The sequence below is a fragment of the Peromyscus maniculatus genome, chromosome 7 (assembly GCF_049852395.1).
Source record: "Peromyscus maniculatus bairdii isolate BWxNUB_F1_BW_parent chromosome 7, HU_Pman_BW_mat_3.1, whole genome shotgun sequence".
NCBI lineage: Eukaryota > Metazoa > Chordata > Mammalia > Rodentia > Cricetidae > Peromyscus > Peromyscus maniculatus.
Genome location: NC_134858.1, coordinates 6,100,294 through 6,116,974, shown reverse-complemented (window position 1 = coordinate 6,116,974; position 16,681 = coordinate 6,100,294). Strand labels below are relative to the sequence as shown.

General features: G+C 42.4%; 1 protein-coding gene across 3 annotated transcripts in view; it reads left to right on the top strand.

Annotated features, from left to right (window-relative positions):
• Arhgap42 (Rho GTPase activating protein 42) overlaps nucleotides 1–14,944 on the top strand; it is a 219,443-nt gene extending 204,499 nt beyond the window's left edge. For 2 of the 3 annotated variants that reach the window (XM_006983781.4, XM_042280385.2), the window contains 7 exons: nucleotides 256–415; nucleotides 1,604–1,748; nucleotides 3,127–3,507; nucleotides 3,876–4,032; nucleotides 6,116–6,178; nucleotides 11,072–11,151; nucleotides 11,615–14,944. In XM_006983781.4, coding sequence (XP_006983843.1) covers nucleotides 256–415; nucleotides 1,604–1,748; nucleotides 3,127–3,507; nucleotides 3,876–4,032; nucleotides 6,116–6,178; nucleotides 11,072–11,151; nucleotides 11,615–11,703 — 1,075 coding nt within the window. In that variant the 3' untranslated portion in view covers nucleotides 11,704–14,944. The remainder of the gene's footprint in view (nucleotides 1–255; nucleotides 416–1,603; nucleotides 1,749–3,126; nucleotides 3,508–3,875; nucleotides 4,033–6,115; nucleotides 6,179–11,071; nucleotides 11,152–11,614) is intronic. The other variant, XM_042280384.2, reaches the window with a different exon arrangement.
• Nucleotides 14,945–16,681: the final 1,737 nt, after the last annotated feature.

Here is a 16,681-nt window from a genome sequence, read left to right as displayed (position 1 = left end):
AGTCTAGTTGTACCACACAGCAATGTGACCAGCACTGGGTATTAATTGACTCTTTATCTTATAAATAATTGTCTTCCTATTTGATACAGTTTCTACTTATACCCATTAGGAATAGGCAATGCTGACCAGGGAAGCAGGCCTCCAGTGGCATATGTAGCTTACAGTTGTTGTTTTTAAACACACCATGTTTGATAGAAAAGAATGTTTCCTAGCTATTTGAAGTTTATATTAAGAGTTTATGTTCTTTATTTTCAGAGTATCATTACACAGCCAACAAAATCTCATGACCATCTCGAATCTCGGCGTTATATTTGGCCCAACCCTGATGAGAGCACAGGAGGAAACCGTGGCCGCCATGATGAACATCAAGTTTCAGAACATAGTGGTTGAAATCCTGATCGAACACTATGAAAAGGTGGCTGAGATCTCCATACACTGCCAACTTTAATTTAAGGACACTTATACTGTCTGTGAGCTTTACTTCGTGATCTGAGGTTCCTGAAAACTGCCCGTCTTGTCAGTTTCGTAAATTACTTCTCTATGGGGACTTTGATTCTCACTGTTACCTGTTCATTCTGTGTTTCAAGTCTGGTGAGTAGCCTGACTCTCCTCCAACCGTGCCTTGCTGAAGTTTCCTTCTTTCGTGGATTGTACTCAGCTTACTGCTGGGATTCAGAAGACACTGCAACATTATTTGTGTTTAAATGTGATTTAGCCTCTTCTCTTTATCCCTCTGTAATTAGACTCTTATTTGTTTAGTAACTCCAATCTTCCAAATAAAAGAAAAAAAGTGAGGTCAGATATGGTAGTACACACCTATAATCTCAGCCTTTGAGAATCAGAATCATGAAATTGAATTTGAAGCTCACTTGGGCCTCAAGTGTCTCAAAATGAGGGTAGGGGATAGTTACAAAGTAGAGTCTTGAATCATGAGGTTCTCCTAAAAGAAGTTTTCCTTAAAATTTTAAGCTCTTGGAGTAACTATGGAAATGGGAAGTTGTGAGAGTTGAGTTAGCCCATTATGCCTGATCTGGTTCTTCTGGGAGAATGACCCCATATTTCTCCCCAAAGTCCTTTCCTGGTGACCACTCAATGATGTCCTCAGTCACTGCATAAAGTTGCAAGCTCACAGTCCCATACTATGTAGACATATCTGAAGACTACTCATTCCACTTCCTCCAGCTAACCCCACCTCCTGGACAGCCCAGAGTCTCAGCATCTCAGGACAATCCCCTGCATTGCAAAGAGCTACTCTCTTGGAAGCCATAAACTTGCCCTTGGGTTACAATTTCCTGAAATGAAAGCAAAAAGGGAACACGGCAATAGGAAGAAACCGTTTCTTGGTGTAGACACTTGCTCATGGTTGACAGGTTTCTTAAGTTCTCAGACCTCACCTTCACCATAAGCTGTGGGGAACAACAAAGATGAAAACCCAGAGAAGCGGTTTTATTCAGTAGATGCAAAAGAAAGCACAGGGTAACTGTTGTATCAAGCATCTCCTATACTCCTAAGATTCTTTTCATAGCTGTTGAAGCTTCTGTCATATGGACACACAGGATGGCTTCACTCTTTAGTGACCTCGATCGATTTTTCTTCTCTGTAGATTTTTCATACCGCTCCAGACCCAAACATTCCTCTTCCTCAGCCTCAGTCTCGGTCTGGATCCCGAAGGACTCGCGCCATCTGTCTGTCCACAGGCTCTCGGAAGCCCAGAGGGAGGTACACGCCTTGCCTGGCAGAGCCCGATAGTAAGTGTGCCCCATTGTGGGGAGAGCCTGTCCTTCGGTTTATCCTGACCTCGCTTCTTTGGTAATTAGGAATAGGCAGATGTTCTTGGGTGCTTTTCCCCCACACGCCTCTTCTAGCACTGAAGCAGTCCCTGACAGCCTCATGGCAAGCAAATTCATTATTGCCACAAAGGGAAAAAGAAGTGGTTTGCTCTTCTCTTTTTCTGATGTGGTGATTAAGGATGCCGGGTGCTACTTGGGGCAGGTTTTGTTCTGTTGTTGGAGTGGCAGATAAGGAAGCTGGAGGATACCACACTGAAAAGACATTTTCTAGCTTTCTCTCACATTGTGTTCTTAAAGAATCAGCTCTTGGATGTCAGAGTGCCCCAAAGAGAGGAAAGAAATAAAAAGAGAACCAACAGTACACATGAAATCATGACCTCCTTATTCTGAGCCAAGCTCAAGCCAGGGTGGTTGACCATAGCTTGAGCCCACAACAAACGTGAAGCTGTAGTTGTTCTCACTTATGTGTTTTCCACCAGGCCCCGGTGGTTTCCCATGGTCCATATTTAATAGAAAATGGTCTAGTAAATTTTGACTTAGGTATATTTTCAAGATTTAATGCAGTTTCTCTGACTTTTGATGCGTTTGCTTTTAGAGACATTAAAAACTAAACCCAGTTAGGCAGCCATGTTTTTGTTGTTTGATTTTTTTTTTCTTCCCTGCTAGGGCTTAAACCCAGGGTCTTGTGCAGGCTAGACACGCACTCCCCTTGAGTTACACCCTAGTCCAACAGCCGGTTTCTTGTGTTACTATGTTCATAGTAGGAAAAATGAAGAAAAAAAAAAACCCTTCTTTCAAAAGCTGTCAGCAGCTTGTAATTTGCTGCTGAAATTCAAGTGCCTTTGAACAGACCTGGAGCCTGTGACTCAGAGCCAACTGTGATCAGAAAAATAAAAGAAGGCAAAAATATATCTCTAATAGAAACATGTCTCTTCCACTGATATATATATGTGTGTGTGTGTGTGTGTGTGTGTGTGTGTGTTTATTATCATGAAGGAAGCCTATTTCTCTTACTTCTGAGTCTTGTGTCACAGACAATTTTTGTCCAGCTTCAAGTCGGTCCACAAATGCTCCATAAGAGTGGTTAGTTCACAGGGCTGTGTAAAAATCATCCTAGAGGATGTGGAAAATCGCATTTACCACCATCAAAGGCGAACTTTAAAGCCCTCCCCTAGTACTGAAGATAATCCACCCTGCCAGGTCAAGGCCCACTGTGTCGGTGGGGCTGGTGGGTCGGTGGCTGTGAAAGGCACGGTGACTGAGGGCAGGAGGGCTCTGGTCATCTGTTTGGTGTTGCTGGCCCACTGCCTCTGTTGCTCTTTCTGTCTCCTCTCAGGTGATTCTTACAGCAGCAGCCCAGACAGCACACCCATGGGCAGCATAGAGTCGCTTTCTTCCCATTCCTCTGAACAAAACAGCACCACGAAGTCGACTTCCTGCCAGCTCAGGGAGAAGTCGGGTGGTATTCCCTGGATCGCGTCTCCATCATCTTCCAATGGACAGAAAAGTCTGGGTCTCTGGACAACTAGTCCAGAGTCAAGTTCTCGAGAAGATGCAACCAAAACAGATGTGGAGTCAGATTGCCAGAGTGTGGCCTCAGTCACCAGCCCAGGGGACGTTTCTCCCCCGATAGACCTCGTCAAGAAAGGACCCTACGGGCTCTCAGGACTGAAGAGAGCCTCTGCTTCCTCTCTCAGATCCATCTCTGCAGCTGAAGGTGAGCAGGCCTGGAGCCCTGGAGATAGCATTGCCCCAGTGTTCCTGGCTGGTCATTCAGGGTGACTGATCAGGGACAAGGTTAATGGAGGAGAACAGTGAAGCTTGTCTACTTTGTAGTTGAGCTTGCATTTAGAAACTTCAGAGTGCTATGACATTTTCCCCCTGAATCTTTCCATCATTGTGGGGTGATATCTTGTAATTGCTGTAGATTTTGATCTTCCTAAGTGATAGACCACTGTACCCAAAAACCTTTCTGTACCTTTCCATTTCTTGGAGGAAAATGCTGCCTTTTGTTATGCACTGTACTGTTTTTGTTATTATTTTGACTAATAGCACCCTGCATGTTTTCTTGGGCTTTCTTTTTAGGAAACAAGAGCTACAGTGGATCCATTCAAAGCTTAACTTCTGTAGGTTCCAAAGAGTCACCCAAAGCCACACCAAACCCAGAGCTACCTCCGAAAATGTGCAGGAGGCTAAGGCTGGACACTGCCTCCAGCAATGGCTACCAGCGACCGGGCTCAGTGTGAGTTAGAAGGAGTTTGTATTCACTGTGTCTCCTAAAGGTGCAGAGGGGTCGAGTCTGTCCTAAAAGAATTTGGGAGTCCTGTAGTTAAATGGTTCGTCTAGAGAGCTGGTTCCTTTAGCTTGTAGGACTCTGTCCACTTCAGTAAAGAATGTGAGAGTTGCTGTAGGCTCCAGCTGTCATCAACCTCATGAGTTCTCATGGGTTATTGCTTTAAAGGCTATCCCACAACCAGAGCTGTGGCTTAATGTAACATGTGAAAATAGATAGAGAATACAGTGGTTATGGCCTTTGGAGCTAGGAACCTTCCATTACAGCTACACATCCAGCTTTGAGCTCCCTCAGTAGGGTTGCTCCCTGCACGTGAGGGTTTTCTCCCCTCCATCTTGTGCTTCTCTGAGATCTCACTGATGGCAACAAGGTTAGAGACAAACAGGATCACAAAAGGCAATGGGAAGAGAGTCCTTCTCATCAAAACAATGACCAGAAGTCAAAAGCTTGTAGAACATAGCTATATAAATAGGTGCAGAGGGGTGAAGGGGAGTCTGAAGAAAGAAGGGATGAAGATCCAGACCGGAAGTGCCTCATCCTCGGCTTTCACGGTCCTGGCAGTTGCTAGCATTTTCCATTGTCTGTGAGCTCTCACTAGACATCTTCCCTTGCGTAGTCTCTGATAAAGGTCTGCAGTCTCATTTCAAGTTCAGCAGTATGAGCAAACCCCTCTTTAGAGACCAGAACAGATGTCTGGAAAATGTAAGAGTCCTGGGTTCCCTAACCTCCAGATTCTCTGTGCCATACCCATCTGTCATATATGAGGGTGTTTCTGCCATTTTCATTATTTGTTGAAAGTTTAGTAAGGTATCTTACTTACTAAGTCCACGTCCACAGGAAGGGGATCCCAAATCCTTCCGCCCATTACTCTCCCTCTACATCTTTAGTTGCAGAGTGTGTCTTTTTTTGTATGTCTGTCTGCTTCGTGTTCAGCTAAAGCCAATACAAGAAATTAAAGTTTAGATGGACACTCAGAGGAGATGAGAGGCTATCCTCGTGTCTTTCAGGAGACAGAAGATTTTCTGTCTTCTGCTCGTCGTCGTCGTTGTTGTTGTTGTTTTTGGTGGGGAGGCCCTCAGAATTGTCTGTTGGGACTGTATGAAGAGTTCTAACTAGAGATTGGGACCAGTGAGATGGCTCAGTGGATAAAGGTGATTGCCACCAAGTCTGAGGACCTGAGTTCCATCCCAGGACGCACATGGTAGGAGGAGAGAGCCAGCTCACAAAAGTTGTCCTGTGATTTCCCAATGCACACAAAAAATTAATTAATTAATAATTTAATTACTTAATTATAATCACTTAAAAATATGTCATTTTGAAACCAAGTTAGATGCTCATTCATATAATTTAATTTTTTTCGGTGAAATTAAGAAATAATATGATGATCAAGGACACTTCACGGCAGCTGCTCCCATTCTGTAGCTAGTAGCTTCCCGTTCTCGCCACCATCCAACACACACACACACACTGGGACTGAAGCAAGATGCAAACCAGGAAGTTCATTTAGGAGACGTATTTTCATAGTTTTTTTTCATTGTTGCTTCATAGCAAAGGCAGCACAGGAAATAATCTTAGCTCCCTGTGCTATTAGAACAAACAACAGTTCCTCCTCCATCATGTTGATGGATTCTTTGATTCTCCCCTGGTACTCCACAGGAGCCAATAACATGCTTCCTGCTGGGAGCCGTGTGGGGAGAGAATGTTCTCCCTGCTGTGACCTCTGTTTTCTGAGGTAAAAAGGAAAAGGACGGTAAGAGCCCCAGGAAGCAAACTCTAGGTTTATTACAGTCGCAGGCTCTATGAGCTGCAGGCTGCAGCACAACTCGTTCACATTAAAGCAAAAAGCAGCTCTACTCTAGCTCCAATTTGGGTGGCGGTTCCTAACTGTGTTGTCTTATTTGCACGATAATCCTGTATATCCCATTGAGCAGAATGGCTTTTCTGATTGACTTCATTTAAAAATATTAAAGAATTCTGATTCTTAAGATACTGTTTTTAAAATGTACTCAGTGCATTTAAAACTGTCTTTCAGAGTGGCGGCAAAGGCCCAACTATTTGAAAATGCTGGGTCACTTAAGCCGGTCTCTTCAGGACGGTAAGTTCTCAAGATTTAACAGTGAATAAATGGAATAGCAGGGATAGCATTGCACTGTGTTGATGTAATGTAGTTTGTGGCAGCCTCTACCTCAGCTTTTCAGAAAATGAAATAAGCCAGTGTCCAGTGACTTAGCCAGGAAGAACACATCTGCAAATAACATCGTATCAGATTGTTACCATGGTGCCTTTCTTCTAAAATGCTTGCAAAAGAATTGTAGTTGGAGCTGTAATTCAGTTGGTGGAGTGCTTGCCTGGTATACACAAGGCCCTGGTTTGATTCCCAGCCCCACATAAGCTGGATGTGGTAGTATACACCTATAGTCATAGCATGCAGGAAGTGACATCATGAGGATCAGAAGATGAGGATCATCCTTGGCTACATGACAAGTTTGAGGCCAGCCTCGGATACATGAGACCCTGCCCCTCCCCTCCAAAAGAATAAGGATTCAAAACAAATTTCCTAAGAGTGGAAGTCACTATAATTAGTTGTCTCTTTGTACACTTCTGATAATAGTCATTTTGGGGGTAATTGTCAATAATATATTCTTGACTTTTAAAAGTTATTGCTTCTCTGGAAGAATCTTCTAGAAAATACTGCACAGTACAGTGCAGGATTGCAAAGCTAACTAGCCCAGGAGCCTCTGTTCTGTGTGGACAGGACTTGGCTCTGTTTCCAGCCTTCCAGGTCTGCTCCTTGCTGCTTCCTTCTCAAGCACCTGTCTCCTCCTCCTGTGCCCATGCTGTTAATCTGCAGTGGACTTTGGGTTTTAATCTGAATAACTGAATTGCATGAAAACGACTTGTTTCCCAAGGTTTTCTTTTTAGAGGAGGTATTCAGTACAAGCACATAAGTGAGATCGCTTGCAGAGCAAATCTGCCTCACTCCTCATCCCTGCAGCTGTGCTGGAGCTTTTTTGAGCTTCCACAACTGGATAACTAAGTCTATGAAGCAAAGGAATCATGGGTAGTTTATTGCTGTATATTTCTTCTGAAAGTTACTCAACCAAAGGTTTTTGCTGTCTTTTTTTGGTTATTTTGTTGTTATATCTCTTGTTTTCTGTCATTTTTACAAAAGCATGTGAACTTTCCCAACAAGTCTGTCTTAAGCCCTTACCAACCTCAGGATATCATCAGAGCTGTTAGGGTTAAGGCTCAGGCTCTTGCAAATCATCCCATGAAGCTTTAATGAGATAAATCAGGCCTATCCACCTGTCCTAGGTAGGCTAATTAAAGAGACAGGAAATGGTAAAAAGGAGAGAGAGGAAATTTGTTTAATGTGGCCACATTTGGGGAAAGGAACAAATAAAGAGGTCTGGTGACATCCCCCAACCAGTCCATCTTTGGGGTCCTGACAAAAGTTTTTGTTTAAAGAGATATGTAATGAAGCAGTCTCAAAGAGTGCTCTGGCCTGTCATCACTGTCTTTCTTAAATGATGGTCTGATAAGTTATCGTAACTGTGTAGAATCCATTCCAAGAAGAGAAGGTCCCCCTTTGGGAATACCAGGCTTTTGCTTTTCCATCTCCCAATATAAGACTCCTGGAGGAATTCTAGTTCCTTGGGGACCATTGTTTCAATAGTCTGATAACCAAAGGGCGGAACACAGTGTTCCTTTTAGAATCCCTTCTGCCAGATGATTGTAGGCACAAACTAGTTAGTAGGGGTAACGGTGACCTTCAAACCCTTAAATTTTGTTCAAAGTCTCAAATTAGATAGTTTGCATGGTTGTTTTTTGTTTGTCTGTTCTGACTTCCGGTGAGGAATCACACTGCTGTCTCGGGAGGATAATTGCTGCACTGCTTACACCCGGAGCACTTGTACACACCAGTCCAGATCTCTGCACCTGCTTTCTTCCCGAGAAGGCACAGGGGTTTTGTGTGTGCCACAGCGAACTTCATTTCTTTGAGATTGCTGTTGCTTTTGGGTATTACTGTAAGAGCCTTGCATACCTGTCTATCCAGCTGTGGTTCTCAACCTGTGGGTCATGACCCCTTTGGAGGCTCAAATAACCCTTTCACCTAAAGATGATCACCTAAGAGCATCCTGCATATTAGATACTTACATTATGATTCATAACAGTAGCAAAATTACAGTTTAAAGTAGCAATGAAATAATTTTATGGTTGGGATCCCTACAACATGAGGAACTGTTAAAGGGTCGCAGCATTAGGAAGGTTGAGAAGCACTGTATGGTCAAATTGCTCCACTAGATGGAGCCCTTCTATTGTGAAGTGCTAAGTAGTCATCTGTAGAGTAAAAACTCAACAAGCCTCCCTCTCTATCCATAAAAGATTGGTTCTAAGACTTTCTTTCCACTGTACAAAATTCATAGTTGTTCACCCTCTCATATGCCATGCACAGCATTTACATAGTAGCTACTTATATCTGCCTTGAAGTAGTCATCACTAGAACATTTAAACTACTTAGTGTATAAGGCTATGTAAACAGATATTATGTCCATGTTGCTTTGGGAGTGCTGACAAAAAAAGATCTGTATGTGTTCAGGACAGATGCATTTTTTCCCTGCACACTTCAGTGTGATTGTTGAATATGTATTTGAGGAGGAGCCTAAAGATATGGAAGCTGGCTAGAACTATAATTACAAAGATAACCCCAGGAGACTTAGCAACACAAAATGTTAGTGAAGTGAGGGGGCTATCCTATGGTAAAGACACACTTAGATGTTTAACAAACAGCCTATGCATTTTAATAACTTTGGACATTTTAAAGCTGAAATCAACTTCTCATAGGCTTCAGCAGAGACTTCCAGGTTCCCTTTGTCAACCAGTTCAGGCACCCATGGATAGCATCCTTAATTATCACTGAATGCTATACACTATGGAATATACATCACCGTCAGGGTCAGATGGGCCCTCATTCAAACTTTTGGGCCACCATTTGTAATGCCCCATAATTATGCATTTCAGAAGTCCATGTTCCCTATCTAAAATGAAGGTCATAATTCTGCACTTACCACACTGGCTATGAATATAAACAATAATGTTTTTGAAATATCTGGCAGGTGCTTTCTACCTCAATAATAACTATTATTGTTGTGATTATAATTGAAATTATTAATTATAATCTTATGAGATATTCAAGCTTCTAATGAATATGTTTTTAAATGTGAAACACATCAAGCTCCTCTGATGCCCTTTTGTACTGTTGGATGGAACTGAATTACACATGAGGGCCTTTTCCTGGCCTCCCACATACCTGTTTGGTGTTCCTTCTAAGGCATTCACAGAGACCCCTATTATAGACATTGAAGGATGATAGAATGAGTAGAGGCAGGCGATGTCTAACCATCATTTTAGTGGATAGCCTTGAGCCAAACAAAAGCCTCACCTCAAAGAACCACATGGGCTCTGGCTGCCACTGTGCAGATGGTGGTAATCAGTGAAGTATGCACACAGATTGTTCAAGTGGCTTTTCAGAGACTGAAGAAGGGACGGGATAATCGGCCATTCTGAGTGCAAGACTCAGCAAGGCAGAAACTTGTCAGCAGGACTTTTCAGGGCTGTGGTCAGGATGGACGCATGCTTGGAGAGGGCAAGTAAGAGGTGGGCAGAGAAGGATGCCAAGTGTCTGAGGATAAGCATCGGGAAAATTGTAGTTTAGTTTCTCAATTCTGCTTATATTTATAAAAGGAGACAGGAAAGTTGTAGACTTAGAGTTCAAGGAGCCTGGGGGACAGGTGAGACTATCGGAAATGGGTGCTGGGAGAAGAGAGCATAGAGTTCTCTGTAGTAGAGAAATTTACAGACATCAGTGGTTCTGCACAGGTGAAGGGGAAGGTGCCTGGCAGCAGAACTTACGGAGTGAGGAAAAGAAAGGGCAACAGTGGCCTTGAGGAGATGCTTTCACTTCTGAACCAGGCAAAGAACATTGAAGAATGGTCAGGAGAAAGCCTGGCCTGCAGTCATTGAAGCTGTGAGGAATGGCAAGGTGGCTAGGATGCCATGAGGTTTCTGATTGGGGTGGAATTGCCCTCTGCTTGCTCTGTAGATAATAAGATGGCAGGTAACCAGAACAGGAAGCTGGAGGTTGTAGGGTGCCAGGGAAGCCATCAAATCAATAGAAACAGAAATGACACTGTCTTGGACTCTTCTCCTAGAAGAGATGGTCGATGGAGTCAGAAAGTTGCAAGTCTTTAGAACACGAGAGGAGACTGGCCTGGTGACTTCCTTCCTGGTCATTGGATGATGCAGCTTTAGTGTCAACTGCACTGTTTCTAGATCAGAACTCACAAAAAAGCCCCCAATTCTGGCTGCTCTTAGGACACCAGAGCCTCTAGCTGCATGGAGCATGTGGTGCTGAGTGTAGGTTTGCTGTTGTTGTCTTTAAGGGGTGACATAAATACCTTTCTGGGTTGCAAAGCCTCCATCTGTGTCCTTTACCATGCAGACAATGAGGTGACACTTGATGGCTATTCATGGGTAACCTCAGCTGCTATTCCAACATCACACCTACTCAATATATTTACCGTGTCTTTTGGGTCTGAGTTAACCTGAAAATTAAAGTGTGTGTGTGTGTGTGTGTGTGTGTGTGTGTGTGTGTCTGTCGCGGGGGGCGGGGGGCACACACACAAAAGCAGCCTGTTCAGCAGCTTTCTAACAAATTGCAGCATATTTAAAGTGAGTCTATGCTATTCATTTGGAGTTGTATTGTCTCTTCGAGGTGTGTTAGAAACACAAGAAGGGTTTCTAATCGGTCAGTGAAGCACAGGCTCTGGTCTGGTTACAATAGGACCACACACAGTTTGTGAAGAACACACTCATGTAGACCTATTTGCATACATCTTTATATTACGTTCTAATTAACATTAACTAAGAGTAGTTTTAACTGTATTTGAATTGAATGCTGTTTTTATAAACTGTCTTGATCTTTCAGCCAAGCCAAAGCCATGTACTCCTGCAAAGCAGAACATAGCCATGAACTGTCCTTCCCCCAGGGGGCGATCTTTTCCAACGGTGAGTACTCCTGTCATTTACTGAAGTGACTTGGGAGCACTGAGTTAGGACAGCATCAGATTCCAAACCCCGATTCTTAGGTCTTCTAGATCTCAGCCTTTCTTGTGGGAGCATTTACTCACTTGTGTTCAAAGAGAAAGAAACAAGGCAGACATGGTAGTGCACTCCTGATGTTGGGGCAGGGGGATTGCTAGCTAGACGACAGCCAGAGCTACATAATGACTCTTACAAGGCTAGTCTGACAAGTACACTTTGTTTACAAAAATAATAGAGGAGGGGGGTGGTGTTTTAGACAAATATAGTTTATCTAATTGATTATGTGAGTACAAAGAACCTTCCAACTTTAGAGGGGCTATATCTCAATAACCGGAGTGAATAGATTCTAAGGTGATCATTAGTTTACAGGAATTATTTGAAGATAGTGTCACGTGAGTAACATTTATTTGTTTCTTCCCTTGACCAGTACACCCATCAGTGGAGCCAGGGTGGCTGAAGGCGACTTATGAAGGCAGAACAGGACTAGTCCCTGAAAACTATGTTGTCTTCCTCTAATAGTATTAGTGGATGGCAGTATCTTCATGGTATCCATGGTAACACATAATAAGTGCTATGATTTTATCTGACACAGATATGGGGACCAGCCACTAAATGAAAACCATCTGTTTGTCTCAAGTTCTTCACCAGCAGACTATGTAGCTCCCACTGATGGAAAGAGAACCACAAATATTTACATCACAGCCATTCCTTTTGGCTGTTTTCTTACTTTTAAAATAATCTTGCTTTTTTATTTTTTGATAAGAAGTGATTTTTGACAGAGTCTGTTCTCTAGAGCTGCAGAATCCCAGATACTGAGCTCAGTTCTACACACTGCAAATTTGGAAGTCAGAAACCTGCGGTACCCATGCTGACGTCTGTTGTTCTGCATTGTCTGGTAGTTTCTGGAGAACCTCGAAATCATTATTTTAAAAGTATAATTTAAATTGTACACTTATTATTTTTGTTTCTTAAAAATATACTGTTTTTATGTGTGGTTGTTTTGCTGGTCCTAAACATTTCAAGAAAATCAGTTGTTGTTTTATCATAACTTTATTTTTATTTGTTTCCTAAGATGTTAGTATTTGAAAGCAATAATGTATGTGAGTCTATAAAGAAAGCTGAGTTAAGTCAAACACTGATTCCACCATAAGCAATCTACCCAGATGGCTTCTGTGGGTTCGGAGGAAAAATCTACCAAGTGTGTCTGTAAAGCCTGAGACTAAATAGTTTTGTGGCAGGCTAGATTTGACTTGTGAACCACAGATGAACAACTCCTCCTTTAGAAGTCATGGAAACCTATCTTGGGACTTTTACAAATTTTCCCATTAAAACACACGGGCTAATAAATCCCTTGTGCACATTTTCTGCTCCCTAAGCAGCATTGTGACAGTACAGGGAGAATCATGGGCAACTGTGAAGGTAAAGTGTGGCATACAACCTGCAATGCTGAGTGTGGCGTACAGCCATCACCTGCAATGCTGAGTGTGGTGTACAGCCATCACCTGCAATGCTGAGTGTGGTGTACAGCTGTCACCTGCAATGCTGAGTGTGGCGTACAGCCGTCCTCACCTGCAATGCTCAGTGTGGCGTACAGCCGTCGTCACCTGCAATGCTGAGTGTGGTGTACAGCCATTGTCACCTGCAATGCTGAGTGTGGCATACAGCCGTCACCTGCAATGCTGCAGTCTTCAGGTATTTTAATGATGGGGAAGTTTTGGCCTCTGAGATGGTCTTATACAAATGATAAGGACATTGTTTGGAAATTTGAATTGGGAAGCTGTGCCTTCTAAACCTTGTTTAATTGAAACAGAAAACAAACACCAAAGGACTAGATTCTTAGGCCACAGAGTTTGAATATTTTAAGATTTATTTATTTATATGATATTTTGTTCACAGGTATGTATGTAGTACATATGTCTTTTACCCATGAAGATCAGAAAAGGGAGTCAGAGAGCTTTGAACTGGAGTTACAAATGGTTCTGAGTTACTACGTGGGTGCTGGGACTCGAATGCTGGTCCTCTGGAAGAGCAGCGGTGCTCTTAACCACTGAGCCATCTCTCCAGCCCCAAGCCACACAGTTTGAAAGCTTCATTAGCAGGAATGAAATGTACAAAGGTTTTCTTTCTCTGAATTCCACTGAATTACAGAACTCATAGAAGAAAGAGGTGTTTACTCTCCAGTTATAGGTCATCAACAAAAGGTTACATATCAGCCATTTCTTCTATCATAATCTATTTCAACAATTCCAACATATAATTTCTATGAGTGTCTACAATAGGAAAAAGCCTTTATTCTCCATAGTCTAAAAAGTTGTCTCCCCAGACCCACTGCACTTGGCCTTGGTATTTAACAGATTCCTTCAGAGTTTTCACTAGTTCCTAGACACTCCAGTGTTTAAAGGTGTGTGTAGCTATGTTTATATGCCACAGCCTATAATCTCAATCCATTCTACATTGCATCAGTATTTCTAGAGATAATAGGCTGAACATATACACAGCACTGTGCCTCAGGACATTTATGCTGTTAAATGAAATAAAATAATGAATTAGAATGAACCAGTAACAGTAGACAGACAGATCCATCCAGAAATAGCATCAATGAACTAAAGGCAGTGAATGGAAAACAGCTCATAAAGATTATGGTGTGATGGGAAACTCTGAAGGAAGTTTGGATCTTCCTCTTTCCTCCCAGCATTGTTCCCTGTGCACTGCAGTGAGGTATTGTGAATTCCTTGGTAGGTGGGTGCCTGGTGGCTTAGTACACCAGGGTCGTTGCTGTCACTGACGACCTTTCCTGGGACAGAAGGTAGCCTTCATAACATCCTAGCAGCCTGGTCTACACCCCCTTGTCATCACCCATTTGCATCATGCTAGACCACGATCCATGAAGGGAAGCTGATTTGCTTTCAAAGACCAACTTGACAGCAAAGATCCAGTGTCTTCCTCTGCTGCTGCTGTGCAAACAAATCTCAACTTTCATTTTATTTTAACAGACCAGAACATTCCCACCTCCCTTGCCTGTAAGCTAAACCTATGATGCTCACTGAGGGCTTAGAGCTTTTTCTATGTAGGATGTGGGTATGAAATCAGCTCTCTTTTCTAATGGTGAGATTTACTCTGTGTCATTATTTGTTGAGGTTCCTTCCCTAAAACAAGACACAAACATGCTGGTTCATGTTGCACTTGTGCTTGAAGTTTTAATCTTTTAGATTTTTTTCTTTCTGTTAATTACCTGTGTAAGGAAATCGTGACAATATATTGGAAAGAGGTTAGAGCCGCTTTCCCCATGAAGTAAGTATCCTACAAATGAAGCATTCAGGAGCACTGCAAAGACAAAGACGTATGCTCTGAAGCCACAGAAGGTTGCTGTGTGGGAGAGCATTGCCAGTCAAGGAAGAGTCATGCCCAAAACTGGGATGCCATTGAAGCAGTGAAGAGCGTTACCTGTTCAGAGACAGTGGAACATGTTAGAACGGTCATATCCTCACTCTGAACCCTACACGAAACAACATGCACCCAGATAACTGCTTACAGTGTGAGGGTGGCGTTGAGGGTCTGATATAATCACCGTGGGTGATTTGTGCATTTGGAACACTGATGTATTTAACAGGTGACTCTTGGGCTAAACCATCGTTCCACTAAGTTTAGTTCACACACATTAGTCATTCAACTGAACGATTTCCTGATGTATTGTGTGTCAGTATCTGAAAAGTAAAATAATCTTTCTATTTGTACAGTGTCTGTGCAGTGTGAAGAAGCGTAATCTCCGTGTGTATTGGTTTGCTTTGCTTTGCTACAGGCATGAATGAAATATTCACCAGTAGCCCCTTTGATGACTGACTCCTCCAGGGAGAGTGGATTAAAGAAAGGACATAAAAATATACTTTATATTTCTCATAATCCCAAACTATCCAGGCCCCAAATAATGAAGATAAAAATACGTAAAACCTCCTCCATTTTCTCTTCAGTAGTTAACCTTACATGTTATGGCTGCCTACTGAACACCTGCTATGTTGGGAATAAACAAAATCTCTCTGTGCTTCTGTGACTATTCCCTGCTGCTGACCTTGTTCCTAACCACTGGCCTCACATATTTGTGTTGCACAGAGGCTAAGTTAGAAAAGCCATCAGGCGTCAACTCAGAGAACTTTAATCTGTAGTGCAGTCTGAGCACACTTTATCTACAATTCTTGGGACCCAAGTCTTTTAGATTTTGGATTATTATATATAAATGAGACATCTTATATTCTTGGAGATATTCTAAAATATGCAGTGATTATGGGAATGGGACCCAGGTCAAATCGGGAGACTTATTTCTGTTTCATATATTTTCTATACATAGTCTTAAAGTCATTTCAAGCAATATTTTTAATTCATGTACTGAAATTTCCAGTTGTAGCATCATGCAAGTGTTTGGGGTTTGGGGTTTTATGATCAGAACTCCTTGCCTTTGTACCAAGCTTGTAATGAGGGAGCCTTAGCAGCTAGAGTTCCATATGATTCACTATCCAGTGTGTTGACTAACACCAGGAGCATGCAACCTTAGGAACAGAATCTGTCCTTTAATTTACAACACATTAGTCACTTGTTGCTCTTACCATGACCTCATATCACCGGGTAAGACATGGAAATCATCTCTCAGTAAAAACAACAACAGGCTTGACTCCTGTTCAAAAATTACATTCCTGGTGACCATAGATGTTCCCCTAAGGGTTGAAATTTTACTTCTTTTGTTTTACTTTTGCTTTTCAAAATCAAAACACTTTTTAAAAATGAGATTAGTCTGTTTGAGCAGTCTACTCCAGCCGTCTGCTCTCTTTGATTCAGAGTTAATAACAGGTACTTATCAACTTGCTAAACACATTTAATGTGTTCATCCATTGTTATCATTACCTTCCCACTTCAAGTGGCAATACCTTTGGGAGAAGAGATTTATGAATGACACAGAAGATCAAGTCATTGAGTGATACTTAAAAAATGAATGGTAAGAGAGCCACACCCATCTTTTTATGAAACCATAAGTAGGAATGCTGACAGTACTCACTGGAAGATGCTTGGCAAGGAACTAACCTATATTTGTTCCATCAGTGTTTGTAAACTTCCCTATAGACTAGGGGACCAGCAGAGTATGACTTCATTCCTCATGACATGACATGACTCATGACAGATAGGCCACAATTTAGGATGGGTATTTCTTGGGGTTATAGGGAGAGGTAGAATCTTGGTGCTTACTGGACTGACAGTCAAGGAATCATTCGTAATGATTTGTGATGTTCTTGTGGAGGTCTACTTGAGGAAGTGAAGTGTGGGAGGGAGTTGGAGCTGAAGGTCCCTGGACAACCTCAGTTAGATGGTGGTGTTCTTGCCTTCACACCATTGGCCATCTCTCATGAGTACTTCCCATAGTTTGCTCTTCCATGGTTGACATGGAAGCCATGCCTGAACCCACTCACCTCTGATGGAGTTTCTGTGTGCCCCAGTATGTCCTCTTCCA